This window comes from Odocoileus virginianus, chromosome 12, assembly GCF_023699985.2.
Source record: "Odocoileus virginianus isolate 20LAN1187 ecotype Illinois chromosome 12, Ovbor_1.2, whole genome shotgun sequence".
NCBI classification, from domain to species: domain Eukaryota; kingdom Metazoa; phylum Chordata; class Mammalia; order Artiodactyla; family Cervidae; genus Odocoileus; species Odocoileus virginianus.
In genome coordinates, this window is record NC_069685.1 from 14,257,416 (window position 1) to 14,281,880 (window position 24,465).

At 37.2% G+C, this 24,465-nt stretch overlaps 2 protein-coding genes across 5 annotated transcripts in view; one reads left to right on the forward strand and one right to left on the reverse strand.

Moving 5' to 3' along the window:
• INPP4B (inositol polyphosphate-4-phosphatase type II B) overlaps positions 1 to 24,465 on the forward strand; it is an 825,365-nt gene that overhangs the window by 100,364 nt on the left and 700,536 nt on the right. The window lies entirely within an intron of this gene.
• Positions 16,023 to 16,547, reverse strand: LOC110127531 (large ribosomal subunit protein uL15). The gene has a single exon (XM_070474673.1). The coding sequence runs from the start codon at positions 16,531 to 16,533 to the stop codon at positions 16,087 to 16,089; it is 447 nt and encodes a 148-aa protein (XP_070330774.1). The 5' UTR covers positions 16,534 to 16,547; the 3' UTR covers positions 16,023 to 16,086.

Genomic DNA, 24,465 nt, shown 5'->3' on the forward strand with positions numbered 1-24,465 from the left:
ATAAATTAAGTAATAAAATTAGCCTTTTGTTATAACTTTTTGAATTTGAAATAAAGCATCTTAAAACTGAATAAGCTCAAAGAATTTTAAACAGCAGGATAGAACTTTAAGAAAGCTGTCAGTGAATATGTTTAACTACTAATTTCCTACAGAACTTTCTTTTTGTTTCTTTTCTATAAGGTTGGAATAATTTCATCTCTCTTGACAATTTGTTGAAAGTTTCTGTTGATTTTTTCATTTAAAATTCCCTTTTCCTAAGCAAAACTTGTGTTATTTTACTTGGAAAATGTCCTAGCTGAGGAGAGATTTAAGCATAACAATTGAAACTTAGTTAAAACTAGTTTTGGCATAATTTTTATTCTGGTGACATAATTAGTATGTTGATTTCTCATAAACAGTTTCCTACTTCCTCATGGTATTCTTTATTTCTCCTTTGGTAGAGCAGCAAGTCCAAGTTGAATATGTTTATGAGTTCTTCCTTAAGATATGATGTTATATTGTAATTCTCAAGGTCAGTTTCCCTTCTTAATCATGTATCAATTTCTCTGGGAAAACTTGAACCCTGAATCTGCAAGGGTAACATCTGGGTTCTCCACAGTGTGTTCTATTGTTTATTCTTTTGGTCTTACACCTTGTTACAAGGTGTAACAATCCAAACAAGGAAGAAATTAATATAATAAAAGAAATAGTATTTCTTTAAAATACTGTCTGTTTTATTTATAAGTAAAATGTGTTGATGAGTTTAACAAAAATATGAAAGTCTTCCATTTATGCTGACAAGTTAGTATACTTGGGAAAAGACCTTGAGTATTAATGATGAATTTTCAACCAATATTCACAGTATTTATGTAGGGTGCAAGTAAGAGTGTCGTTGCAAACAGGTAAAAACATGCTTAGAGAATTTAAATGACTTCTCCAAGTTGACACAGCAGGAGGCTAAGATTTCATTCTTGCTTTGATATTCTTTTCTCCAGAGTACACAATCTTTTGAAATGTATGATATCTTCTCGCTGCTGCTGCTGCTAAGTCGCTTCAGTCGGGTCCGACTCTGTGACCCTACAGCCGGCAACAAATGAGAAGTGTGGGCATGTCTGTGCGCCTGCTGTTTGTCACAGCGAACTCTCTCTGACTGAGACAATTAAGGGCTCTGACCCCTACGCCATAGTCTCAAGTTATGTAACACATTTTTGTTTTACCTTCAATTGGGTCAGGGTTTCTTGTTCAAAATAGAAGATCAGAAATGATCATTTTTTGGTGAGCATGCTGTCCCTGGCTAGCTGCCATGTCTATGCAGCTGGCTTTGTGTTCTGAAAGACTTTGAAATGGTTTATGTTCCACCATTAGCTAATACTGTGTTTTCATGTCTTTACCTATGTGTGATTGATTAATATTTGAATGGACACAAAGTCAGAGCTAACTCAGCTTTCCATTTTAACAGGGCATCCATAATGCAATTCATTTAATATAATACCTGACAAAAAGACTGTGTAATCTGTCTACCTATGTCAATGTGTGAAAAACAGAAACAAACTTTCAAATGAATTTTCCTTTAAAAATGTCTCAGAACAATGACTGCAATGAGATCCACTGTGAGCGTTTTTTTAAATACAAAATTATTTGAAAATATAAGACCTAGTCATGTGACATTCTGTTATGAATGCTAAAATGGAGATACATTTCTCTATCTTGGCCACATGCCATTGTGACGTATTTGTGTAAAAAGGCATTCATGGTAATGATTTAAAATAAATCATATGATATTATACATTTTCTCTGTTTTCAAAATGGGAAATCAATGTGAAAAAATATCCAAGGAGATCTGTGCACAAAACTTCAACCAGCTTTCCAACTTGTCCAAAGAACTGAGGTCTCCTGCCATCATGGCCCTGAGATGAAATGGAGAATATTGCAGGATACAGTTAAAAGTGTTGAAGATGTGTATTTTTTTTAATGACAATGAAAAAGATGTTAAGGTCATACTGTGTTTTGGAAAACATACCAGATGCTATGTTCTGGCTTAGAAGGCTCTTATAGTCTATGCGTGTGTCTCTTTGTCTGTCTGTGTGTGTACAAGATAGGGGCAGTATAAATGAATAAGAAATGGAAGGACATTTGCTTTGTCCTATGTTAGGGTCAGTACAGAGTGCTAGGGCTAATGATCATATTGGAGAGGGCATACGGCCTGGTTTTGGGGAGGATGTTCAGGGAAGCGTCTCAAACTTATCATCTGAAACTTAAAAAGTAAGTGCAATTTAAAATAGCCAGGAAATGGAAGCAACCTAGATGTCCATCCACAGATGAATAGATAAAGGAGTTGTGGTACATATACCCAATGAAGTATTACTCAACCATAAAAAGGAATGCACTGGACTCAGTTCTAATGAGATGGATGGACCTAGAGTGTATTATTCAAGTGAAATAGGTCAGAAAGAGAAAGACAAATGTCATATACTAACACACATCTATGGAATCTATAAAGATGCTACTGATGAACCTGCAGGGCAGCAATGGAGATGCAAACATAGAAAACGGACTTGTGGACAAGGAGGTGGGGGGGGGGCGGAAGGAGAGGGTGACACGAACTGAGTCACATTGAAACATATACATTAGCATATGTAAAATTAGCTAGCCAGTGGGAATTTGCTCTATGATGCCAGGAGCTCAGATCTGGTCCTCTGTGACAACCTAGAGGGGTGGGATGGAGTGCAAGGTGAAAGGGAGGTTCAAGAGGAGGGGACACATGTATACCTGGGTTTCATTCATGTTGATATATGGCAGACCAGCACAATATTGTAAAGCAATTATCCTGCAATTAAAAATAAATTTCAGGTAACACTTTTCTTCAAAAAATGTATTTTCAGTTGTTTTACATCACATTTATTGTAAGAACAGTTGGAATAATTAAAACAGAAGCTTCACTTTTATTTTTTGCAATGGACTGTCTTTATATATTGGATTTCTTTATACCATGACTATTTCATTTTTTTGAGTCAATCGTCGAATGTATTTTCAGCATAATTTATTGCTTCTTAAGAGTATCTTGGCTCTTCAGCATAATTGATTTCCTCTCTGGAACTGGCTGTGAAGGCTTTTATAAATGTTGACACTAACTTCAAGTATATGGCTGGTCATTCGTATAAATTGCCAATTTATTTAAAACAATAACCTCTCACAATAATTTGCATATTTTGCTATGTTTCTCTACCAAGTTCTCTGATTTTAACATTCTTTTCTGTGTATCTCTTCTGTGAGTTGAGAGACTTTTTTTTTTAGTTTTTTTCACGTGTGACATTCGGAGAAGCTGTTAAAATGATTTATTGCTGGTTCTTAATATGATGGCATATGAACAGCACTTTCCAGATTTATTTGTTCAGGGACTGTGTTCTCAACTCCACGATACTATCTACTTAATTAGAAATATAAGTTTCTGGATATTTGCAAATTTTTGCATTTGAATATTTAGTGACTGCACTGACAGATCTGTGCTTGGCTTTCATTATTTAAGTATTGTTTGAATATATGAAAACAAACATTTTCTGGTTTTCTTTTTTTAGAGAAGAAAGCAGAGAGCTATACTTAAAAATATTTGCCTGAATGTTTTTCCTACCCCTTGGAGAGCTGGATCAAGAGTGCACGTGTTCTTTTCTTGTTTCTAGTTAACTAATTTCACAGCAGAATTGCTTCATGGTACAATTAAGTTATAATAGTAATGAGTTAATAAATAATGCTTAAATAAAATAGTAAGAAACTCTAGAGAATATGTTGGCTCAGGTTTGATAGAAATTACTTTTGGGATCTTGGGCAAGTCATTTCAATTCTTTGTAGCTCAAATTTTTCTTTTCATTCATTTATTTAATTGAGAAGTATTGACCATTCACCATGTGTATGGTTACATTTGATTTTGGGAGAATTTAGTGGGGGAATTTTAGAAATTAGTAGAAAAAATATGCATGTGAAAGCTGTTGTAAGTCATATACACATGCACACACATATGCTTAGTAAATACAAAGCAGAAAAGTGTTAATATTGCCAAAAGAGCCAGCATAGAATTCAGTGGGGCTTCTAGGGATGGAAAACTTGACTTCAAATTGATGAGGAAAGAGACTTAAAGAGGAAGTATTTACACTGGTCGTTGAGTTTGAATTTAGAGATATGGGAAAATAGAGCAAATCATGTCAGAAACAGTTTTAGAGATGGAGGAGCAGATTTAATATAAGGTTTAGAGTCAGGAGGACTTGTACTTAGAAGGAAATAAGTAGTTCAATTTAATTTGATTATAAAGTGAATTAAAGGTAATGAGGAAAAATAAAGTTGAAAATATAGGTTGGTAAAAGAGCATAGCAATTCTTAAATACAAAACAAGGAATTTAGTATCCATTTTATGGATCTTGAGAAATCATTGAGGGTTGTAAAAAAAAAAAAGGAGAGACTTTGTCAAGACAAAGTTTTGTCTCTTACACTTAATATTTAAATATTTAAGTTAGATATTTAATTTCTCAAAAAGTTGGTTTCCTCATCTATACAGTAAGACTAACAAGATAATCTTTCTGATTTGTCATAAGAATTGGAGATAATATGTATATAGTAGATGTTAACAACTGTTAACCATAGGATGAAGGACTTTTAACATGTGAATTCCAAGTTTGCTTTCTGAGCTGGGTTTCTGTGATCTTTCTGTTGTATATTTGCTCTAAGTGTCTGAGACTGGCAGAGTCAAAGGTAAGCTCAGAAGTGTTCTAGTCCACTTCCTGTTGAGGGCAGGTATTTCCTCTGTAGCCTTCCTAATTGTGTTCCACAATGTCATTCATTTGACCTCTTGAGCGAATTTACAGTTATGAGAAAATTGCTATTTTTCAAAGCAGTCTTTTCCATTGTTGACCATTTAAATGGTTTGAAATTTTTTCTTTATATTGATCTGAAATCTGTCATTTTCTAATTTCCTGTTTTAGTCTCTAATCCTTTATTTCAGAGCTATCAAGCAGTAAACCTCTTTCACAGGTCAAATCTGAAATATCCAACGTGTGTGTGTAGCTTCCTTTCATGAGTTCCTTCTGAGTACTTCCACTTCTACATCAAATATCCTTAGGTCTTTCATCTACTCATCATGACATAATTACAAGACTCCTTACTCTCTTGGTTGGCTTTCTCTGTGTGCATTTCAACTTTTAAATGTCTCTTTGAAGTTGTGGTTCCCAGAAGTATATAAAGTTCCACTGATGAGACCTATATAGAGATCAGTTCAGCCGATCTTGCTTGATCTGGAGTCTAGACCAGTTCATTGACTGTACTTACGGAATTTTACAAAATGCACAAAGCCAGAGAGCCAACTCCAAAATATCCTGATTCACTGGGCCTGGAGTTAGGCCCATACATTTACATTTTTTAAAGGACACAGATAATTTTGATATCTAGCTGGGGCTAAAAGCCACCTGTCCAGTCACCAAGTTCAGTGGTGTCTAGAAGGCAGATTGCATGATGTTTATGGTGGTCACGTAAGCATTATTTCTGTGCCCTGAGCTTAGGAGCAATGAAGACTACTAAAGCTCCTTTTTATCTCTTTCCCAAGTTTGTACACTGCCTTTTCTAGGACCTAGATCTAAGACTTTCACATTTATTTCTACTACACCCCATCTTGGGCATTTCTTGCTATCATTCTGTTGATCCATAGTGTGTTTAATCTCATATGCCATATTCAGATAACCTTTAAGATTCATTTGTTCTGGGTAGGCACTGCAGAGTGATATGATAAAAGCTACAAATTTGGTCCTGTCCTTATTTATCACTTCTCTTCTCTAGTGAGTGTTATGTATTGCTCTCATTCTTTCATTTTTTGGCATATTTATTATTTGGCCTAATGCTTTGAGTCACCTTTCCTAAGTTATGATAACACATGCTAATAGAGTTAAAAACTTATGGAGAATAGGTCTTGGGGTGCTGTTAAGTGAGGGCAGAACCCCTCAGCCTAGCACTAAAGTACTGATCATCTTTTAGCCTTTCACATGCATCTCATAAAATGTTATTTCTGTAGCTTTGTTAGGCTATAACAATTTGGCTGCAAGCCTCAGGAACCCCAACTTAAAGTGTCTTAAATAATGAGGATATTCATTATCTTACATAGCAAGAAGTCCAGGGGCAGGGCAGTCCCAAGGTTAGTTAATTCAGCAGTTTTCTAATGTCACCAAAATTCGACTTTACTTTCCTCTTTGCACTCTGCCATCCTCAGCATTTCCTTGCAGGCTAACATTTTGCATGGTCCCAAGATGGGAGCTGCAGATAGAACAGTATGGAGATGTGACAGTATGTAGGAGCAAAAAGGAGCCCTTTCTCCTCCATTGTCTCTTTAGAATCCTCTCATCAGGTGTGCTGTCCTGTCTCACTCTCTACTACCTGAACCAGTGTAAAGCAGACACTGGCAAAGGGAACTGGATAAATTGTGGTTTATCCATCCATCTAGAGATGGAGCTGGATCTAAAAAGGAGGCCAATTCCACTGAAGCTGATGGGGGGTTTGAGACTTGGTCATTATTGAGATTTAATAAGCATGACATGAAGAAAATTGGGATTCTGTGAGCGAGGAAGAAGGTTGGTGTGGGAAATGATTTCTGGGTAAGCAAGTACTAGTGTCTATTATACCCCCCAAGCTCAACAGCATTTTCTGTTTTTATAGAGTAGGTGTTGTTATTGTGTCACTGAAAACGTTGCCAGAATAGTGAGATGCTAAGAGTATTGGCTTGTTGCGGAAGATCAGATGACCATTTTACAGGTCAAAGGGAACGGAACAAATCATTCTGCTGACCACGTGCTAACATTTTCTTTTTCTCCAAAGCGAATTGATTAAAACCTAATTAAAAAATAATTTGTGCATGATTCCAAATTACTCGTCTATTTGTGATTGTCAGTCATATGTACACATGCTCCGTCCTTGCCGAGAAGGGATGACCTTCAGCTCTTAGAAGCAACAACTCCTCCATTTTTAATTTTTTCCTTCAGTCTGACAGCCTTAGAACAACTCTTTTAAAAGGAATTAATACTATAGCTTTACAATTGGGAAGTAATGGGGAAAAAAGGACTAATTGAGATCCCTGACAGAGGAAGAGAATCTGGAAGAGAAAATATATTATACTCTTCAAAGAGTTGTATAATTAAATGTAAATTAAAAATTTATTTCAAAAGTTATAAAAAGTAAATGTAATATTATTTCCAATTGACCCCAGTGAAATCTAGAGTCTGGAGACTGGAAAATTGCAGCAGACTTACAGTCTGAGGAATTCATGAACTCAATGCTATTTGGAAAGAAAACCATAGGTGAGTATGAGTCTGGGGCTATTACTTGCTTTCAGCGCTAACTTGGAGAAAAGACTCACAGATTTATGAGAACAGATAGAATGGAAATGTGTGTTATCCACAGAAGAAAACGAAATAAGTAACAGGAACAAGAGTTTCCATTTACTGTGACCTTCGTGTGTGTCAAAAACTTACTTGCATTGTTTCGTTGAATCTTCACAACCCTTTGAGACAGGTGCAATATGAGACAGGTGTAATTATGAAGAATTATGTAATTTTAAATTGTAATGTGCCATACAAATGCAGGATATTTTTAACCCAGTATTTTCTGCACCTCATGTCAGTCTATTGTTGGGCGTACTGACTCTCCTCCATTCGAAGGTGAATGCACAAAAACCCATGCATAGGTCAGAGGTTAGCTATATGAGAATCACTACACAATTTTACCTGATACGTCGCCTCAAAACCTCATTGTATTGAATAAATCCAGTTCAGCAGAAATGACTTCCAAAATGAAATTCACAGCCATACCACACCTTGAGACTGAATCCTTTCATACTGCAGAGAGACATAGTTTTAAATTGGCAAATAGTATATGAATCCCTTAAATGCTTCAGTATTTTTGGAGTACTAAGAATTTTTGTTTTGTTTTGGAAAGGAATACATTTTGCTAATTAGCATAAAGCAACATTTAAAACCCTGCCCCAAGAGTATTCAAGTGTAGATGTGGTGTAACAGTAGAAAAAAGATACATACAACTGATGGTAAATATTGGTGCGGATGAGGGGAGAGGTGGATAAAGAAGGAGAGAAAAAGTAGGTATACATTTCAAACTGCACTCGGTTCATTCCAATACAAACATGGTATTTGGGTTCCTAACAGTTATTTTCACTGCTTTTCGGCACTCAGGGTCACCATTGCTTCAGCCCAAATAAAGAAGCTCATTAGTAAAAGATGTCCCAGAGAACAGCACGACTCATTTACTTGAGAAATCACATGCAAAAGAAATCCCTAGCTAATAATATTTTGGAGTTATTTTTGAGAACAGAAGATACAGGGGAATGGTTAGAGTTATAAAAGGAAATTCCAAATGAAAAATTCACACTCTTCATTCCAGATCAGCTAGTTTGGAAAGAAGCATGATTTCCACACAGGCCATTAAATATGACCTTATTTGGACTTGTACCCTTGCTATTCTTCTTAATTTTCAATTGCTGAAGGTGTAAAATCACTCATTAACGTGGTGCCTTCTAGGGTTTTCTGAGGAATTAGTAGGACCTGGACTGGGCAGTTTTTCAGGAACTATACACATAAAAAGCATTCTAGATTTTTTTGTACCAATTTATACAAAGAGAAAATGATACGGATACAGTTCTAATAAAGTATTATTCATCATACAAATACTGATATCAAGTTCATCTCTCTCTTTTTTTGCCCCCCCCCCATGGGGCAAACAATTCATATGAAAAACATTTCATTGTTTCCCTGAGAAGCATATTCTACCCTAGAGGAACTTTCAACAGTAAAATTTATCTAGAAAAGAAATTTGTGAAAGATTTGACATTTTTTCTCTTTGAAAAGATGTGTGTTTCCAACTGTCCCTAGATCCCAGCAAGCCTGAAATGGAGCCAGAAAGGGATAGGAGAGAGAAGAACCGATGTGTAAATTTGTTGTGAGAGGTTCTCCTGGGCTGACCCAGGCTTCATCATGCCAGCAGGACTGCTGATGTCAGGACAGTCAACAAGTTGACAACAAACCAATTTTGGCTTCACTTTTATAAAGTGAAACCTAACAAATAATCTAAGAGCCCCAAGGTGGCTACCCAGTAGTGCTGGATATACTGAATTATTTTGACAAGGATGACCAAAAACACACTACATCATCACTGCTACTGCCATGTACTGCTAAAAGTTGAACTTTAAGAAAAGTAAAGATTTGAAAGGAAATTTACGTTATTTTATTCAAGCCAAGAATGACTGGTTGATGTTAGGCCAACTCTGATTGTTGTAAGCATGACCATATAAAACTAGTGCTATGAGTATCTTGAAATGGTTGCATCTTAGTAAGGTGTTTATTCTGACTAATGAATTCCTGATTTAGACATAGGTCTGCCAGGATAAACGGAGAAGGCAATGGCAACCCACTCCAGTACTCTTGCCTGGAAAATCCCATGGACAGAGGAGCCTGGTGGGCTGCAGTCCATGGGGTCTCTAAGAGTTGGACACGACTGAGCGACTTCACTTTCACTTTTTACTTTCAGGCATTGGAGAAGGCAATGGCAGCCCACTCCAGTGTTCTTGCCTGGAGAATCCCAGGGACGGCGGAGCCTGGTGGGCTGCCGTCTATGGGGTCACACAGAGTCGGACACGACTGAAGCGACTTAGCAGCAGCAGCAGCAGCTGCCAGAATAAAAGCTTTATCACATGCCCTGAGACTTAAAGCTCTTGTCTGCATGGAACTGTTTCCACCTGGGTAGGGGGTGACAGGAATAATTGACAATATTCTGAACTGGATCCCTAAATCCTAACTCTGTGCCTGGCCCAAGGGAGATACTTAGGAAATGCCTCCTGGATCACTGAATTCTAAGACTGTAATGTTACTACCTGCTGTTCCTTACATTTTTCATAGGAAAAAAATAAAGAGAAACTTTTCTATTCTTCAAAGACTCTCAGAATATGAAGGAGAATATGGCCAACAAAGAAGACACACCTGGCCCTTCTTTGTTGGGAAATTTACAGGAGGTAAAACCTCAGCTGTCTGGTCATCGAGAAGTGATCATGTTGAGTACAACATTATCAGAAGAATTACAGTGGATCCGTAAGATTCCTGTATAATTCTTGAAATCTAAAAGCTGCATTCTGTGGTTCTTCCAAGGACAAAAGAAGGGCTCATTAAATCCAGTATTTCCCCAGCTAGTTGCTTGAAATCAGAGAGTAAAACTGAGAAAGGATGATGCTTCCTTCACCTCCAGCAACCAGCAGGGAGTTTCACTTCTGACACATTAAAAGATGCAGGATTCCAAGCCTCAGGGATGGGGACTTGGGTAGAGATTCAGGCTGTGATGCTTGAATCTAGACAAGCTGCAGCTGAAAAAGATATATAGACAGGGAAACTGAGGAGACGCCTAGCCCCTGGACTGTCTCTAGTTGGGAGATTTAATGCTGATCTTCAGGAGAAGATTATCAGGATAGCCTGCTCCTGGATAAGAATTTCTTTTCCCAGACCTGCATCCCTCTGACTACAAGGCAACTTGAACCTCCTAAATCTCAGCACTCCACATGGAACAATTTAATTTTCTTTCTCAGCCTCATGTGATGCAAGTCACTGATCTTTATACCTTACTTGGCTAGCTTCCATTCTACAGCTCTGAAAAATCTCTATATCCTTAAGCAGGTCTTACAAGAAACCTCCACTTGGATGTCTAAAGGCTGGTGCTGTTTGTGTTTTAGACTTCTGCGTCACGAGGCAGGCCCCCAGGTAGAAATGCGTCCATGCTAAGTCACTTCAGTCGTGTCCAGCTCTTTGTGACCCTATGGTCTATAGCCCACCAATCTCTTCTGTCCATAGTATTCTCCAGGCAGGAATACTGGAGTGGGTTGTCATGCCCTCCTCCAGGGATCTTCCTGACCCAGGGATCGAACCGTGTCTCTCATATCTCCTGCACTGGCAGGTGCGTTCTTTACCACTAGCGCCACCCTAAAAATGTGAAGTTGTTTAGAAGAGAAATTTTCTTTTTTAAAATATATTTCAGATGCATCTTTGTTGGGATTATTATAACAAAGACTAGGTGGTTTATAAACAACAGAAACTTATGTCTCACAGTTCTGGAGGCTGGAAGTCTGAAATCACGGTGCCAGCATGGTTGGGTTCTGGTTTCAGGTCTCTGGTTGCTGACCTTTCGTTATATCTTCATGTGGCAGGAGAGTGAGCTGGCTTTCTGGTTTCTTCTTATAAGGGCACTAATCCCATTCATGACAGCTCCGTCATCATGACATAATCACCTCCCAAAGGCCCCACCTCCCCAATACCATCACATTAGGGGTTAGATTTCAACACGGGATTTTGAAAGTTAGCAAAGAGCCCATAAAAGGATGTATGTTGCTGTTGTTTAGTTGCTAAGTGGTGTCTGACTCTTTGTGATCCAGGAAGGGGTGGCAGAGAATGAGCTGGTTAGATAATATCACTACCTCAATGGACATGAATTTGAGCACACCCCAGGAGACAGTGCAGCACAGAGGAGCCGGGCCTGCTGCAGTCCACGGGGTCACACGGAGTCTAACACGACTTAGCTACTGAACCACAGCCACTCCAGATTTATTGCAGAGATCAGCTAATCAGTGTATTTCTCCCAAGCTCTCTCTGTATACTTGGAGGCCATTGTCATTATTGGGCTTATACTTTGACTCTGTCGGCCCCCATTACTTTAAAAATTACAACAGCAACATCAAAACTTCTATTTTTACCCTGTAACTTATACTGTTCCTAATCCTCACTTTTAACACTCGACAAGTGAAACTACCCCACAAAGTTCTGATTATAAAGCCTATCCTGGCCCCCCTTTTATTATCATGTTCCTTTGTGATATTTCTCCACATCATGTTATTTTTACAAGCACTCCAAGTATATTCTGTGTCTATAAACCACATCTGGGTGTTTCTATAGTCTTAGCACTTTACGTCTTTTGTGTGTGTGTTAGTCATTCAGTCATGTCTGACTCCTTGCAACCCCAGGGACTATAGCCCACCAGGCTCCTCTGTCCGTGGGATTTCTCAGGCAAGAATACTGGAGTAGGTAGCCGTTCCCTTCTCCAGGGGATCTTCCATACCCAGGGATTGAACCCAGGTCTCCCTCACTGCAGGCAGATTCTTTGCAGAATCTAAGATATACCAGGGAACTCTATTAATTCCTGACTCTTCTATTTTTTAAACACTTTTCCTCTCATCTGATATTTTACATTTTATCTCCCTGTTTCTAGACCCTCCCATGGGTTTCACAAATTAAATGATCTACAAGACAGGAGCAGAGGTCATAACCCTTCCCTCCTTACGAACTTCCAAATCTCCCCACTACCTATGAGAATAATGTTGAAGTTCCTCATGGCATCCATGCTCATCATCTGACTTCATAGACTCCTGATTCACTAGTTCCCCTAAGGAACCGAACAATCTGATCAGACTTATCTGCCCGGGACATCTCAGAAACCATCCTTCAGCCTGCCTCCTGTGTCTAAGCCACTGTCGTCACCTGCTCTCAGACCCTTTCCATTGATTCTTGGTGATCTGAAGCCCACCCTGACCTTGTCCCAGCTCATTTCCTCTGACTGCCCTCAGGGCATCCTGTCACCTTGTGTAGGAGACTCCTGCTCTCCCCGCCGCCCCCCAGAACTCCACCCACTCCGCCTGCATCTGCCCTGCACAGCCATAGCCATTTGGTGGAAACTGATAGTCACTTAGTCAGTGTCTGACTCTTTGGGACCCCATGGACTATAGCCTGCCAAGCTCCTCCGTCCATGGAATTCTCCAGGCAAGAATACTGGAGCCGTTTGGTAAGTATTATAAAATGGTACAGAGCAAGATTTTTGCCTTTTCCCCCACCATTTTCTTACTGAAATACATTCTTTTTTAAAAAGTAGAACTCTTGTTCTGTCAAGGTCATTTTAAAATGTTTCATTTTTCCTGAGTGGTGCAATTGAGTGACTAATTTTCTTCTCTGTATACTTTTGTATTTTCCAAATAGTCTTTGCTAAAAAAATATTGCAGTTAGTATTTATAGTAATAACAAACCCTGACTATGTGACAACAACCATATAAAGTAAATATTTCTATCCCCATTTTGCATGTCATGTAATTTATTTGAAACTTACCCTTCTGTCTGACTACACACTGAAGCTTTTTACCTGTTATACTCTCCAATAATCATGGAAAAAGAGAAGCTTTAAGCAGTTTTTTTTTTTTACATTTTTGAGAGCATTAGTAATGTCTCATAATTTAATATCAACTATAAGGTTATATATTTGCCATTCTTTTGTTCCAGTTCATCATATTTTGACCACACCAACATATAGATATCTCATCCCACATGTTTTTTTTTTCATTTGACTAGCACGCCTCCCATTGAAGATGAGGTCTGTTACTTTCCCTTGAACTTCTGAGTAGGGGCTTATGACTCTTCCAACAAATAGAGTAACGAAAGCATAATTCCGTGTCTTCTGAAGCTGGTTCACAAAAAGCATATGGCTTCTACCTGGTTCTCTTTGTTTCTTCCTCTATGTCTCAGCCCAGTCACAGTGCTGTGGATGGATCAGTCAGTTCAGTTGCTCAGTCATGTCTGACTCTTTGTGACCCCATGAACCGCAGCACGCCAGGCCTCCCTGTCCATCACCAACTCCCGGAGTTTACCCAAACTCATGTCCATAGAGTCGGTGATGCCATCCAGCCATCTCATCTTCTGTCGTCCCCTTCTCCTCCTGCCCTCAATCTTTCCCAGCATCAGGGTCTTTTTCAATGAGTCAGCTCTTCACATCAGGTAAGGATTGGAGTTTCAGCTTCAACATCAGTCCTTCCAGTGAACACCCAGGACTGATCTCCTTTAGGATGGACTGGTTGGATCTCCTTGCAGTCCAAGGGACTCTCAAGAGTCTTCTCCATCACCACAGTTCCAAAGCATCAATTATTCAGTGCTCAGCTTTCTTTATAGTTCAACTCTCACATCCATACATGACTACTGGAAAAACCATAGCCTTGACTAGTCGGACCTTTGTTGACAAAGTAATGTCTCTGCTTTTTAATATGCTGTCTAGGTTGGTCATAACTTTCCATCCAAAGAGTAAGAGTCTTTTAATTTCACAGCTGCAATCACCATCTGCAGTGATTTTGGAGCCCAAAAATATATAGTCAGCCACTGTTTCTACTGATTCCCCATCTATTTGCCATGAAGTGATAGGACCGGATACCAAACACTAATAGTAAAGAGGGCAAGGATTCGTTCTGAGAATTAGAGCAGAGCAGACAAGATTTTAAGAAAGGAGTACATTGTTTAATTTCATATAAAAAATACATTTATTTTGAGGAAACAAAGGGAAAGAAAATGTCTAAAAGGAAATATGAGAAAAAATCGAAGCAAGAAAAGAGATAGAGGGTACTCTTTAAGACACGTTTATTTAGGCAGCACACAAAAATACTTTGATTGTAACGTTGTTGACAAATGAGAGTGAATGTTAATGATGGGTGTAAGTGCTAAGAGGTAGATTGCACTGTTTCTGACACTTGTCATTTTTTAAAACAATATAGAAGAGGGGCTTCCCTTGTGGCCCTAGTGGTAAAGAACCTGTCCTCCAATGCAGGAGATGAAAGAGACACAGGCTCGATCCTTGGGTTAGGAAGATCTCCTGGAGAAGGGCACGACAACCCACTCCAATATGCTTGCCTAGAGAATCCCCTGGACAGAGGAGCCTGGTGGGCTCCAGTCCATACGGTGCAGAGTCGGACACGACTGAAGCAACTTAGCACACATGATGGTACATATATCAGAAACTGTTTTGGCTTCTTTTGGATGTCTTTGTGGTTAATCTCTCCTTTTATTGTGATTAGAGTAAGCGTCTAAAAAGAACTTAATATTTAGTCACTTTGGATAAGTATACTTGAGAAAAACATATCTCTTTTATATTTATAGGGCTTTATTATAATATTTCTATCATTTGTGTGTTATTAAATATATATTTCTATCATTTTTCTTCAAATATTTGGCATGTTTATTCATTTTTGTTTCCTTGTTATATTAAAGTACTCAAAGACATTTTAAAATATGTTGCATGCTAAAATCTCCCATTATGATAGTGTGATAATACTATTTCATTTTGTCCTTGTAATTCTATTAATTTTTATTTTATATAGCAAGGTGAATACAATTTTGGAATTATTCATTGTCATGTTTTCAGGTGAATTGGATACTTTTTTCACTAAGTAGAGATCTCATTATTTCTAATACTGTTCTTTGGCTTAAAATGTATTTTGTCTGACGTCAGGTAGTAATATGGCTACACCACTTGTCTTCAGTCTTTTTATTCATTTAGTGTATTTTTAAGCTTTATTGTTTCCTAATATATTTGAAGTTCCTTCTATTATTTTGTCCTTCGTATTTGTCTTTGTTTTTCTTGTACTCCTATTTATTTCCCCCTCTTTTTATTATGTCTTATCTTTTTGTGGGAAAGTTTCTGATAATGAATTCAAATTATTTAATAGAAGGAGGAATATAATTCAATTTTCTATTTCTTCTTGATTCAGTTTTGGTACGTTAAGGTGTTTAGAGAATATGTGAATTTCCTCTAAGTTGTTTATTTACTTGGCATAAAGTTGTTCATATTTCCTTTATCCTTTAAAATCTATAGAATCTCTAGCAATATGTATTATCCCATTACTAATTTTCTTCATTTGGTCCCCTCTTTTGTTCCTATTAGTTTGCTAGGGGTTTATCAGTTTTACTAAACTTTTTAAAGAACCAGCTTGTGTCTTTAAAATTTTTTTCTCTGTCTAATGTTTCTTTGGTTTGTCTATTGTTTGTCTACTTACTGTTTCTTTTGTTTCTGTGGTTTCTGTGGTTCTTTAGTTTTGCCTGTATAATATTCTCTACTCTTTGTCTATTTAATGTTGCTTTGGTTTAATGTTTGATTTTTAATATTTCTTTTCTTCTCTTTGAGTTTAACTCTTCCTTTTTCAGATTCTTAAGTCAGAAATTTAGATCTTATTATTTTTTTTTTTTTAAGAGAAAAGCACTTAACATTTAATGAATTTCCCAGCATGTGGCTTCAAGCCACCAGGACACAAGCCCCACCTACACCCTTAATCTTCTCCTCAGCTCTTCTGCTGAAGAATTTTGCCTTCACGATGACAGGCTGCTTTGGGAGCTTTCCTTTCCCCAGAACTTTGTAGTAACCTGATCGCACCACATCAATGATAGGAGCAGCTCCTGTCTTGTTCTTGGCAGCATTTACTCGTGTCTGCTCACTAACCAAGGTCCATAATTTATCAAGGTTGACAGTCGGGCAGAAACTCTGGTTCCTCTTTAAGTGGTAATGCCTCATACCAACTTTCCCGAAGTATCCTGGGTGATACTTGTCGAAGTTGATCCTGTGATGATGCATGCCGCCAGCATTACCTCGGCCTCCCGGGTGCTTCCGGTGTTTGCCGATGCGGCCGTGGCCGTGGCTCACGTGGCCCCTAAGTTTCCGGGTCTTCCTTAATCTGGATGGCATGTCGGCGGCCTAGACGAAAGGGCTAGATCTTATTTTATAATATGGGGACTTAAAGCTATAAATCTCCTTCTAATTAATGCTTTAGTTATGTACCATAAATATTGATATGTTGTATTTGTGTTTTCATACAACGTGCACATTTTGTAGTTTTCTTTACCTTTTTTCCTTTGGCCCATGGGTTATTTAGAAGTGGGTTATTTAATTATTTTTCTATATTAAATAATTGTTATGTATTTTAAATTTAATTTCAATTTGAGAAGAGAACATAGTCTGACATTTCTTGTTTTTTAAAATATATTGAGGTTTATTTCCTGACTGGCATAGATCATGGAAAATATTCCATATGTTCTTGAAAAGAATGTACTGAGTTTGTTGGATATAGAATTCTATAATTATCAACTAGGTCAAGATGGTTGTGTTGTGTTGCTAAGATTATCTTTTTATTGACTTGTTTATCTTCTTATATATCAATTATTGATAGAGGGATGTTAAAATCAATAATGATTATGAATTTGCTTATTTCTCCCTCTAGTTCTATCATTTTTGTTTCATGAACTTTGAACCCGTATTATTAGGTGGGCACATATTTAAGATTATCTATCTTCTTGATTATCTATCTTCTGTTACCCAGGTGGCACTAGTGGTGAAGAACCCACTTGCCAGTGTAGGAGATGTAGGAGACAGTGGTTCTACCCCTGGGTCTGCAAGATCTCCTGGAGGAGGGCATGGCAACCCATTACAGTACTCTTGCCTGGAGGATCCCATGCACAGAAGAGCCTGGTGGGCTACAGTCCATAGCGTCCCAAAGAGTTGGAACACACAAATGAAGCAACTTAGCACACAGCATCTTCTTGATGGATTGACCCTTATAACACTGTGAAATATCCATCTTATTGCATTTTTGTCTTGAGATCTGCTTTGTCTCATACTAATATAATGACAACAGCTCTCTTATGTTTCTTGTTTATATTGTAGACATTTCCATGTTCTTTCACTTTCAACTTATTTATCTTCTTTAAATTTAAATTGAATTCTTTTGTTGGCAGCATGTAGTTGGATCTGACTTTTTAATTCAGTCTTGTAAAATCTGCTATATAATTGGAGTATTTAGTCCAAGGGTTGGCAAACATTTTCTGTTAAGGGCCAGACAATAAACATTTTAGACTTTGCAAGTCATATGGTTTCTGTTGCAACTACTGAACCCTGCCAGTGTAGCACAAAAGCAACCACTGATAATACATAAATGGATAGACAAGGCTATTTTTCAGGAAGTATTTACAAAATAAGTGTGCAAGATTTGGCCTGCAGATCATAGCCTGCAGGGCATGCCTGGCTTGTTTAATCTGTTTAGTCTATTTCATTTTGTTTCTATTTATGTTTCATATAATTATTTATATTAGTATCTTTAAATTTATCTTCATATTTTAAAAGTATTTACTATTTTTTGGCTGTGCTGTTCTGCATTGCTATGAGTGGGCTTTTTCTAATTACAGGGAGTGGGGGCTACTGTTTGTTTCAATGTGCAGGCTTCTCAGTGTGGTGACTTCTCTCGGTGTGGAGCTGAGGCTCTAGAGTGTGGTTCAATAGTTGTGGCACTTGGGTTTAGTTGCTCCAAGGCATGCAGAATCTTCCTGAACCAGAGATCACACCCATGTCCCCTGCATTGGCAGGCGGATTCTTAACCACTGGCCCACCAGGGAAGTCCTTATCTTCATACTTTTTTTCCATTTTTCCCTTACAGTTTTAGGTTTGTCTTTCGTTGCTTCTTTCCTGACTACATTGGTGTAATTGAGTATAATACTCAATTACATGTTTATGTCCTTTCTTGCTTCTTATTTCCTTTGTTTTAAAAAGTTATGTAGTATTCACTCCAGGATTAACAGTATTCTAGTCCTCATAACATCTGCTTAACTAGCCTTGGATTCTACTTAGACTCAATGTTATTTGATTTAACACCCAATTCTTCACAATTCCACCTTATTATCTCATCCTTGATGCTTCTTAATTTCCAGTTCCTATTTCCATTTTCAAAATATTATACTCATTCAGGGACTTCCCTGTGGGTCCAGTGGTTAAGAATCCATGCTTCCACTGAAGGGGGCACGGGTTTTATTCCTCGTTGGGGAACTAAGGTCCTGCATGCTGTGTGGTATGGCCAAAAAGATAAAAAAATAAACAAAAACAACTCTCTGAGCTTCTAACCCTTCCTTTCTGTGTTTCTTCAGCTGTCTGTGGGTAGCCTCTAAACAAACAAATGAAGGAACAACAATATTATACCCATCCAACAGTAGAGTTCCATTAACTTGTCCCTTATCTATTTTGCTGTTCTTTGCCTATCTTCTATTTTTTTCATGTTATAAACTCTGCCTTACAGTTTTACTGCAGTTATCTTTTAAAGAAATAAGGAGAATAATATAATTTCTTATTTAACTCCCTATTTACTTTTTTCCAGTATTCATCTTTCTTTCCTGGAGATCTGCCTTTTTATGTGGCATAATTTCTCTTCTTTCTTTAAAATAACTTGTAGTTTATGTTTGCTGCAAATATGTTTTCACTTTAAAAAAAAAATAAGATGCCTTTATTTTACCTTATTTTTGAAGTATATTTTTTATTAGATATAAAATCTTCAAATAATTTTTTTTCTCCAGAATGTTAAAGTTGCTCTTCCATTGTTGTCTGGGTAACCTTGTTCAAATGAGTTGAACAGTCAGCAGTTGTTTTTTATCACTTTTCAGGTAGCGATGTGTCTTTTTCTCTGACTGCTTTATCTTGTTTTTTCCCAGCAGTTTCACTACAGTGTTCTTTGGTGCAATTTTCTTCTATTTTATCATTATTGGGGTTTCCTCAAATTCTTGACTCTGGAAAGTTAATTTTTTTCACACCAAATTGAGCTTACTTTTAGCCATTATTTCTTTAAATACCTATATGTCCTATTGTTCTTTCTGTCTGAGACTTCTAGTGTACATGTTTGGTTATCTGACTTTGCACTCTAGGTCTCTGGAATTCTGTTCATTTTTTTAAACGTTTTGTCTCTGTTTTCCTTGCTTACATAATTTCTATGAATTTCTCTTCAACTTCACTGACTCTTCTACCGTCTCCAACTTGCTGTTAATCCCCTTCAGTTACTTTTGTAGTTCATTTATTATTCTCCTTATTGCCAGAATTTCTATTTGACTTTTTAAATAGCTTTCATTTCTCATCTGAGATTTACTATCTGTTCTCTCGTTAAGTCTGTATTTTCCTTTAATTCCCTGATAAAAGGAAATTCCTTTAATTTCCTTTGTTTCTTTGAATATCTAATTAATATTTACTTTAAGGTCAGTATCTGTTATATACAAGAACTCTGTCACCTCTGGGTTAGTTTACTTTGATGTATTTTCTCTACTGTATGTCATATTTTCCTCTTTTCTTTTTGTAAACCTAGTAATAAGTATATACTGACGTTATTAAATGGTTATAGTAAAAGGAGGTATTTTGAACTAACTCCACTCTGGGTGGCATGGATGCAAATATCCACTGTCAAGCAGATATCCAATATCTGCTTGATGTCTATATCTGTTTCATTCTTAACCAGTAGCAGTGGCTCCCTAAAAAGTCTCATATATTCTTGTCCTGTACTTGTATAGCCCAGTCAGTGCCCGAGAAGTTAAAGGCAATAATACTCAGACATCTGAGACCTCTCTTCTCCATAGCTTCTTCCTTTCTGATTCTTTGCCTTTCGTATTGCATCTACTTCAGCTTCCTTGACCTCTAATTATGCTTTCTAATTGCAGTAAGGTCATGTGCTTTGCTTGGATCTCAGCTTGTTTTACTGAGGCTGGAAAATTGTTCCTAGGGAGAGTATGGGGAAATGATGGAGCTTTTTCTTAACTCATAAAGTGCAGTTTTGTGCTACATGTATAATGCCCAGAAAGATTTACCTTATATATTTTGTCCAATTTTATTGTTGTTTGTAGTGAGTGGACTAATGCAGGGATGCTTGCTCTATTGTTGCCAGAAGTAAAAGTTTCTCAAGCTTCTTTTCTGAGTGAGGTTTTCTGTTCTTTTATTCCCTCTTTGCTGATTTGAAGTTAATATATTTGAGTTCTGTTGTTTAGAGGTTGACCTTAAAACCTTTGCCTGTACTTTAACTTAAAGTCTAAAGTTAATTAATCTCTATTGACTACTTCTCAGCAATGCAAGATATTACAACTTAAATTTAATTATCTCTTTTTTTGTAAAAGAATTAGTTCCATTTTATTTTGTCATTCACTGAATTAGGTCTTATTATTAATATTGTTTTAAAAACAGACATCATTGGTTAAGTTTATCCACATGTTCACTAATTACTTTCCTCTTTTTTTTTTTTTTTTTTAGTTTCTTTTGTGTCTCAGACTTCCTAACTGCTATTTTTCTTTCTGCCCCAAATCTTTTCTTTAAATTTCTATTTTTTTTTTTTTGGTATAGGTCTATTGGCAGTAACCTGTTTTGATACCTTTGAATATTCATTTCACCTCTGCCTCAAATTATAGTTTGAGAATAGAAGTCTTAACTGACAGTTATTTTTTTCAGTATTAGAATGTATTATTTTCTAGCCTTCTGGCATTCATTGTTATTTTGAAAATCTACTGTTGATCTGTTTATCATTTGCTTGTTGGTAATTTGTTTCCAAGAGTCAAACCCATGGTGGGGATTCTTGATTTCTTGTTGAAATAAGAAAAAGAGAATTAGGAAAGCCATATGGGACAGGAAAAGCAGTTAGTCAAAGACATGGATTTAGTGGAAGATCAACTTGGTTGTAGGCTTCCATTGTGGCTCAGCTGGTAAAGAATCCACCTGCAGTGCTGGAGACCCCGGTTCAATTCCTGGTTGGGAAGTTCCCCTGGAGAAGGGGTAGGCTGCCCACTCCAGTACTCCTGGGCTTCCCTGCTGGCTCAGATGGTAAAGAATCCGCCTGCGATGCAGGAGACCTGAGTTTGATCCCTAGATTGGGAAAACCCCCTGGAGGAGGGCATGGCAACCCACTCCAGTATTTTTGCCTGGAGAATCCCCAACGACAGAGGATCCTGGCGGGCTACAGTCCACGGGGTCGCAAGAGTCAGATGCAGCCAGGCAGAGCACCGCACAACCTGATTCCAGAAGAAGCTCTGAATTCTCACGGTACCGGACAAATGTCTCACGTTTGGACCTTTGGTGTCCCTTGATTAATCATTCTTTAGAAGTGGGCTGTCCCAAGAAGGAGTATGGAAGCTGAGATATTCCCAGTAAGCTGAAGATAATTATCAAAAGAAGGGTACATGTGAGTTCACTGGTTGATAAAAAGGATGTGGGCAGGGAACCAACAGAGTTTACTGAAGTAGTCAGTCTTTTATTTCTGGCTGCTTTTAAGTCCTCTTTAACTTTGCTGGTATTCAACAGTTTTACTAGTGTTTAGAGGAATTTCTTTGTTTCCTGGATACCAGTGTCAGTTCTGAAAAACTTTTGGCCAGTTATCTTTCTTGGTACTGTCTCCTCCAGGCGGCAACATTTAGGATGCGTAGATTAGAGTAAGTCGATCCAGTCATGTCTGACTATATGCAACCCTGTGGATTATATAGCCCACTAGGATCCTCTGTCCATGGGATTTTCCAGGCAAGAATACTGGAGTGGGTTGCCATGTCCTTCTCTAGGGGGTCTTCTGGACCCAGGGATCGAACCCACGTCTCTTATGTCTCCTGTACCAGCAGGCCTGTTCTTTACCACTAGCGCTACCTGGGAAGAGTAAATGCCTCCTTAATATTTTTGCCCTAGCTGCCTCACTTGACTCACCTTAGGTCTGGCCCTGGTCTCTCCTCCATTTTCTCATGTTTCTTTCAGTTTATTAACACTCTCTTCCTTGTACTGAGATTTTTATTTTATTTTTTCATGAATTTACTTTAAAAAAAAAATTACAGTTGGTTTTTATACTCTATTTTCTTTTCTCACGGTTTCCCTGTTTTATATATTTAGAGATTTTAGCACATTCATTTTATGTGGTATATCTGGAAATTACAAAGTCTGAAGTCCTTGGCAGTCTAATTCTACTTTTTATTGCTTCTTTGGATTCTCCTTTCTGAAGGCCCATTTTCTCGTCAGTTGTGTAATTTTGGATTATGAACTCATTTTTTTCTTTTTTTTTTGGTTTTTAAATCTCTGGGAATCCTAAGAGGTCTGAAATGAGGTTATATTACTTTGGAGGAGATTTAATTTGATTATTTAATTTCACTGCTTGAAATTTTTCAGGATTTGTATTCAGTGTAATCCAAGCCCAAAACCCAAGGAGGAAGAACTATGATTTATGCATTTTTTAGAATAATTATTTTCTTCTTTTCTACTTCAAGCTAGGAATTTCACGGATCACTTCCCCTCGTCACTTTCCTTTGGGAGAAGGCATTTAAAAATTTTATACCCTTTTGGACTTTCCGACCTTCTTAATTCAACTCCCTCATCATTTTCAAACCTAAAGTCTTTTCTACTATTTCCTGTCAAGCTATTAAAATCCAAGACTTCAAGATGCTAGTATTAGTAAACACCAGCGGTGTACTCATGATGTTTGCATTTGGATGCTACTGTTGTTTCAGCTCTGTCTTCCTTTTGGCACTGTAAGATCATTCTTATTTCTTGTGAACTCAACAATGCATTTTAAAATGTTTGTTGTATTCTAGTACACATTCTAGATGTTTTGAGACAGGATGCTTTTTAAAATTGCTAGCGTCTATGTTACCAGAAGCAGAGATATCCTGATTGAGCACCGTATAGTTTTTATCTTTGTCCCCTTTTTAATTCTATAATACTTTGGTAGTAGAATATGGAGATATTCAATGGTAATTTCCTTTTTTATAGACTGTTTCTTTTTCTTGCATTTAGATATTGTTCAGGTTTTCTTTACACAAATACTTTCAGCATGATAAAATTTTCTTCTGCTGTGAGTTTTGTTGCTTATATGCTCCACCAAAATCATTGATTCCTAGAATGAGGGTGGAAAGTAAGAGTTAATTTAGTTCAAAAACTTTTTAATGTTAATTAATTTCCAAATTTTTGAACAAAGTTTTACACTTGGTTTAATAAATTGAGGCAAAGAAACCATGTACAAATAAAATATGGCTATATGACTAATCAAATTATCTTTCCTTATCCTAGGGAGGTGAAGTAGGTATAAGATAAAATAGAAAGACTGTAAAGGGATGCAAAACTTCTCTCGGGCCAAGTCAAAAATATGAAAGTGGCCAAAGTACTCTTTATATCTCTCCTAAATTGTTGCTTTAAAGATTATGAGTAATAATATATATGAAAAAGTTATCATAGTAATTAACTTGAGCAAGATGCCAATAAATGTGTTCATAGCATTTTTCAAAGATAATATGTTCAGAGATACTATGAACATTTTAAAACTATTTTTTCTTTCATCACTTTTAATCCAATGGACTAATAATAGGATGTTTAAGTCTCCTGCTCAGCTGAAATAGCTGACACAATTGAAATAATTCTTTTTTTACTATCTAGTAATCAGATCATACTCAACATTCTTTATTTTGCTGTTTATTGGCAAGATGTTAAAGAATAATCTTCCTTGATGTTTTGTACTCAAGTAAATTAATCTCGCCTCAGCTAGCTCATATGTTGGAAATCCATTCAAGAACCAATGCAAAGAGATAAAGTCATAAATAATTGATAATTTTTAAAAAGACATGGGTACTGTTGCTTCATTAAAATAGTAAAAAACATTTTGTTGTTGTTGTTTGGTTGCTAAAGTCATGTTCAGCTCTTTTGTGACCCCATGGACTGTAGCCCACCAGGCTCCTCTGTCCATGGGATTTCCCAGGCAATAATACTGGAGTGGATTGCCATTTCCTTCTCCAGGGGATCTGCCTGGACCAGGGATCAAATCTGTGTCTCCTGCATTTCAGGTGGCTTTTTGTATCACTGAGCCACCAG

Excerpts from the sequence above, each read along its gene's own strand:
- LOC110127531 (XM_070474673.1), bottom strand. The coding sequence starts at position 16,533 with ATGCCATCCAGATTAAGGAAGACCCGGAAACTTAGGGGCCACGTGAGC.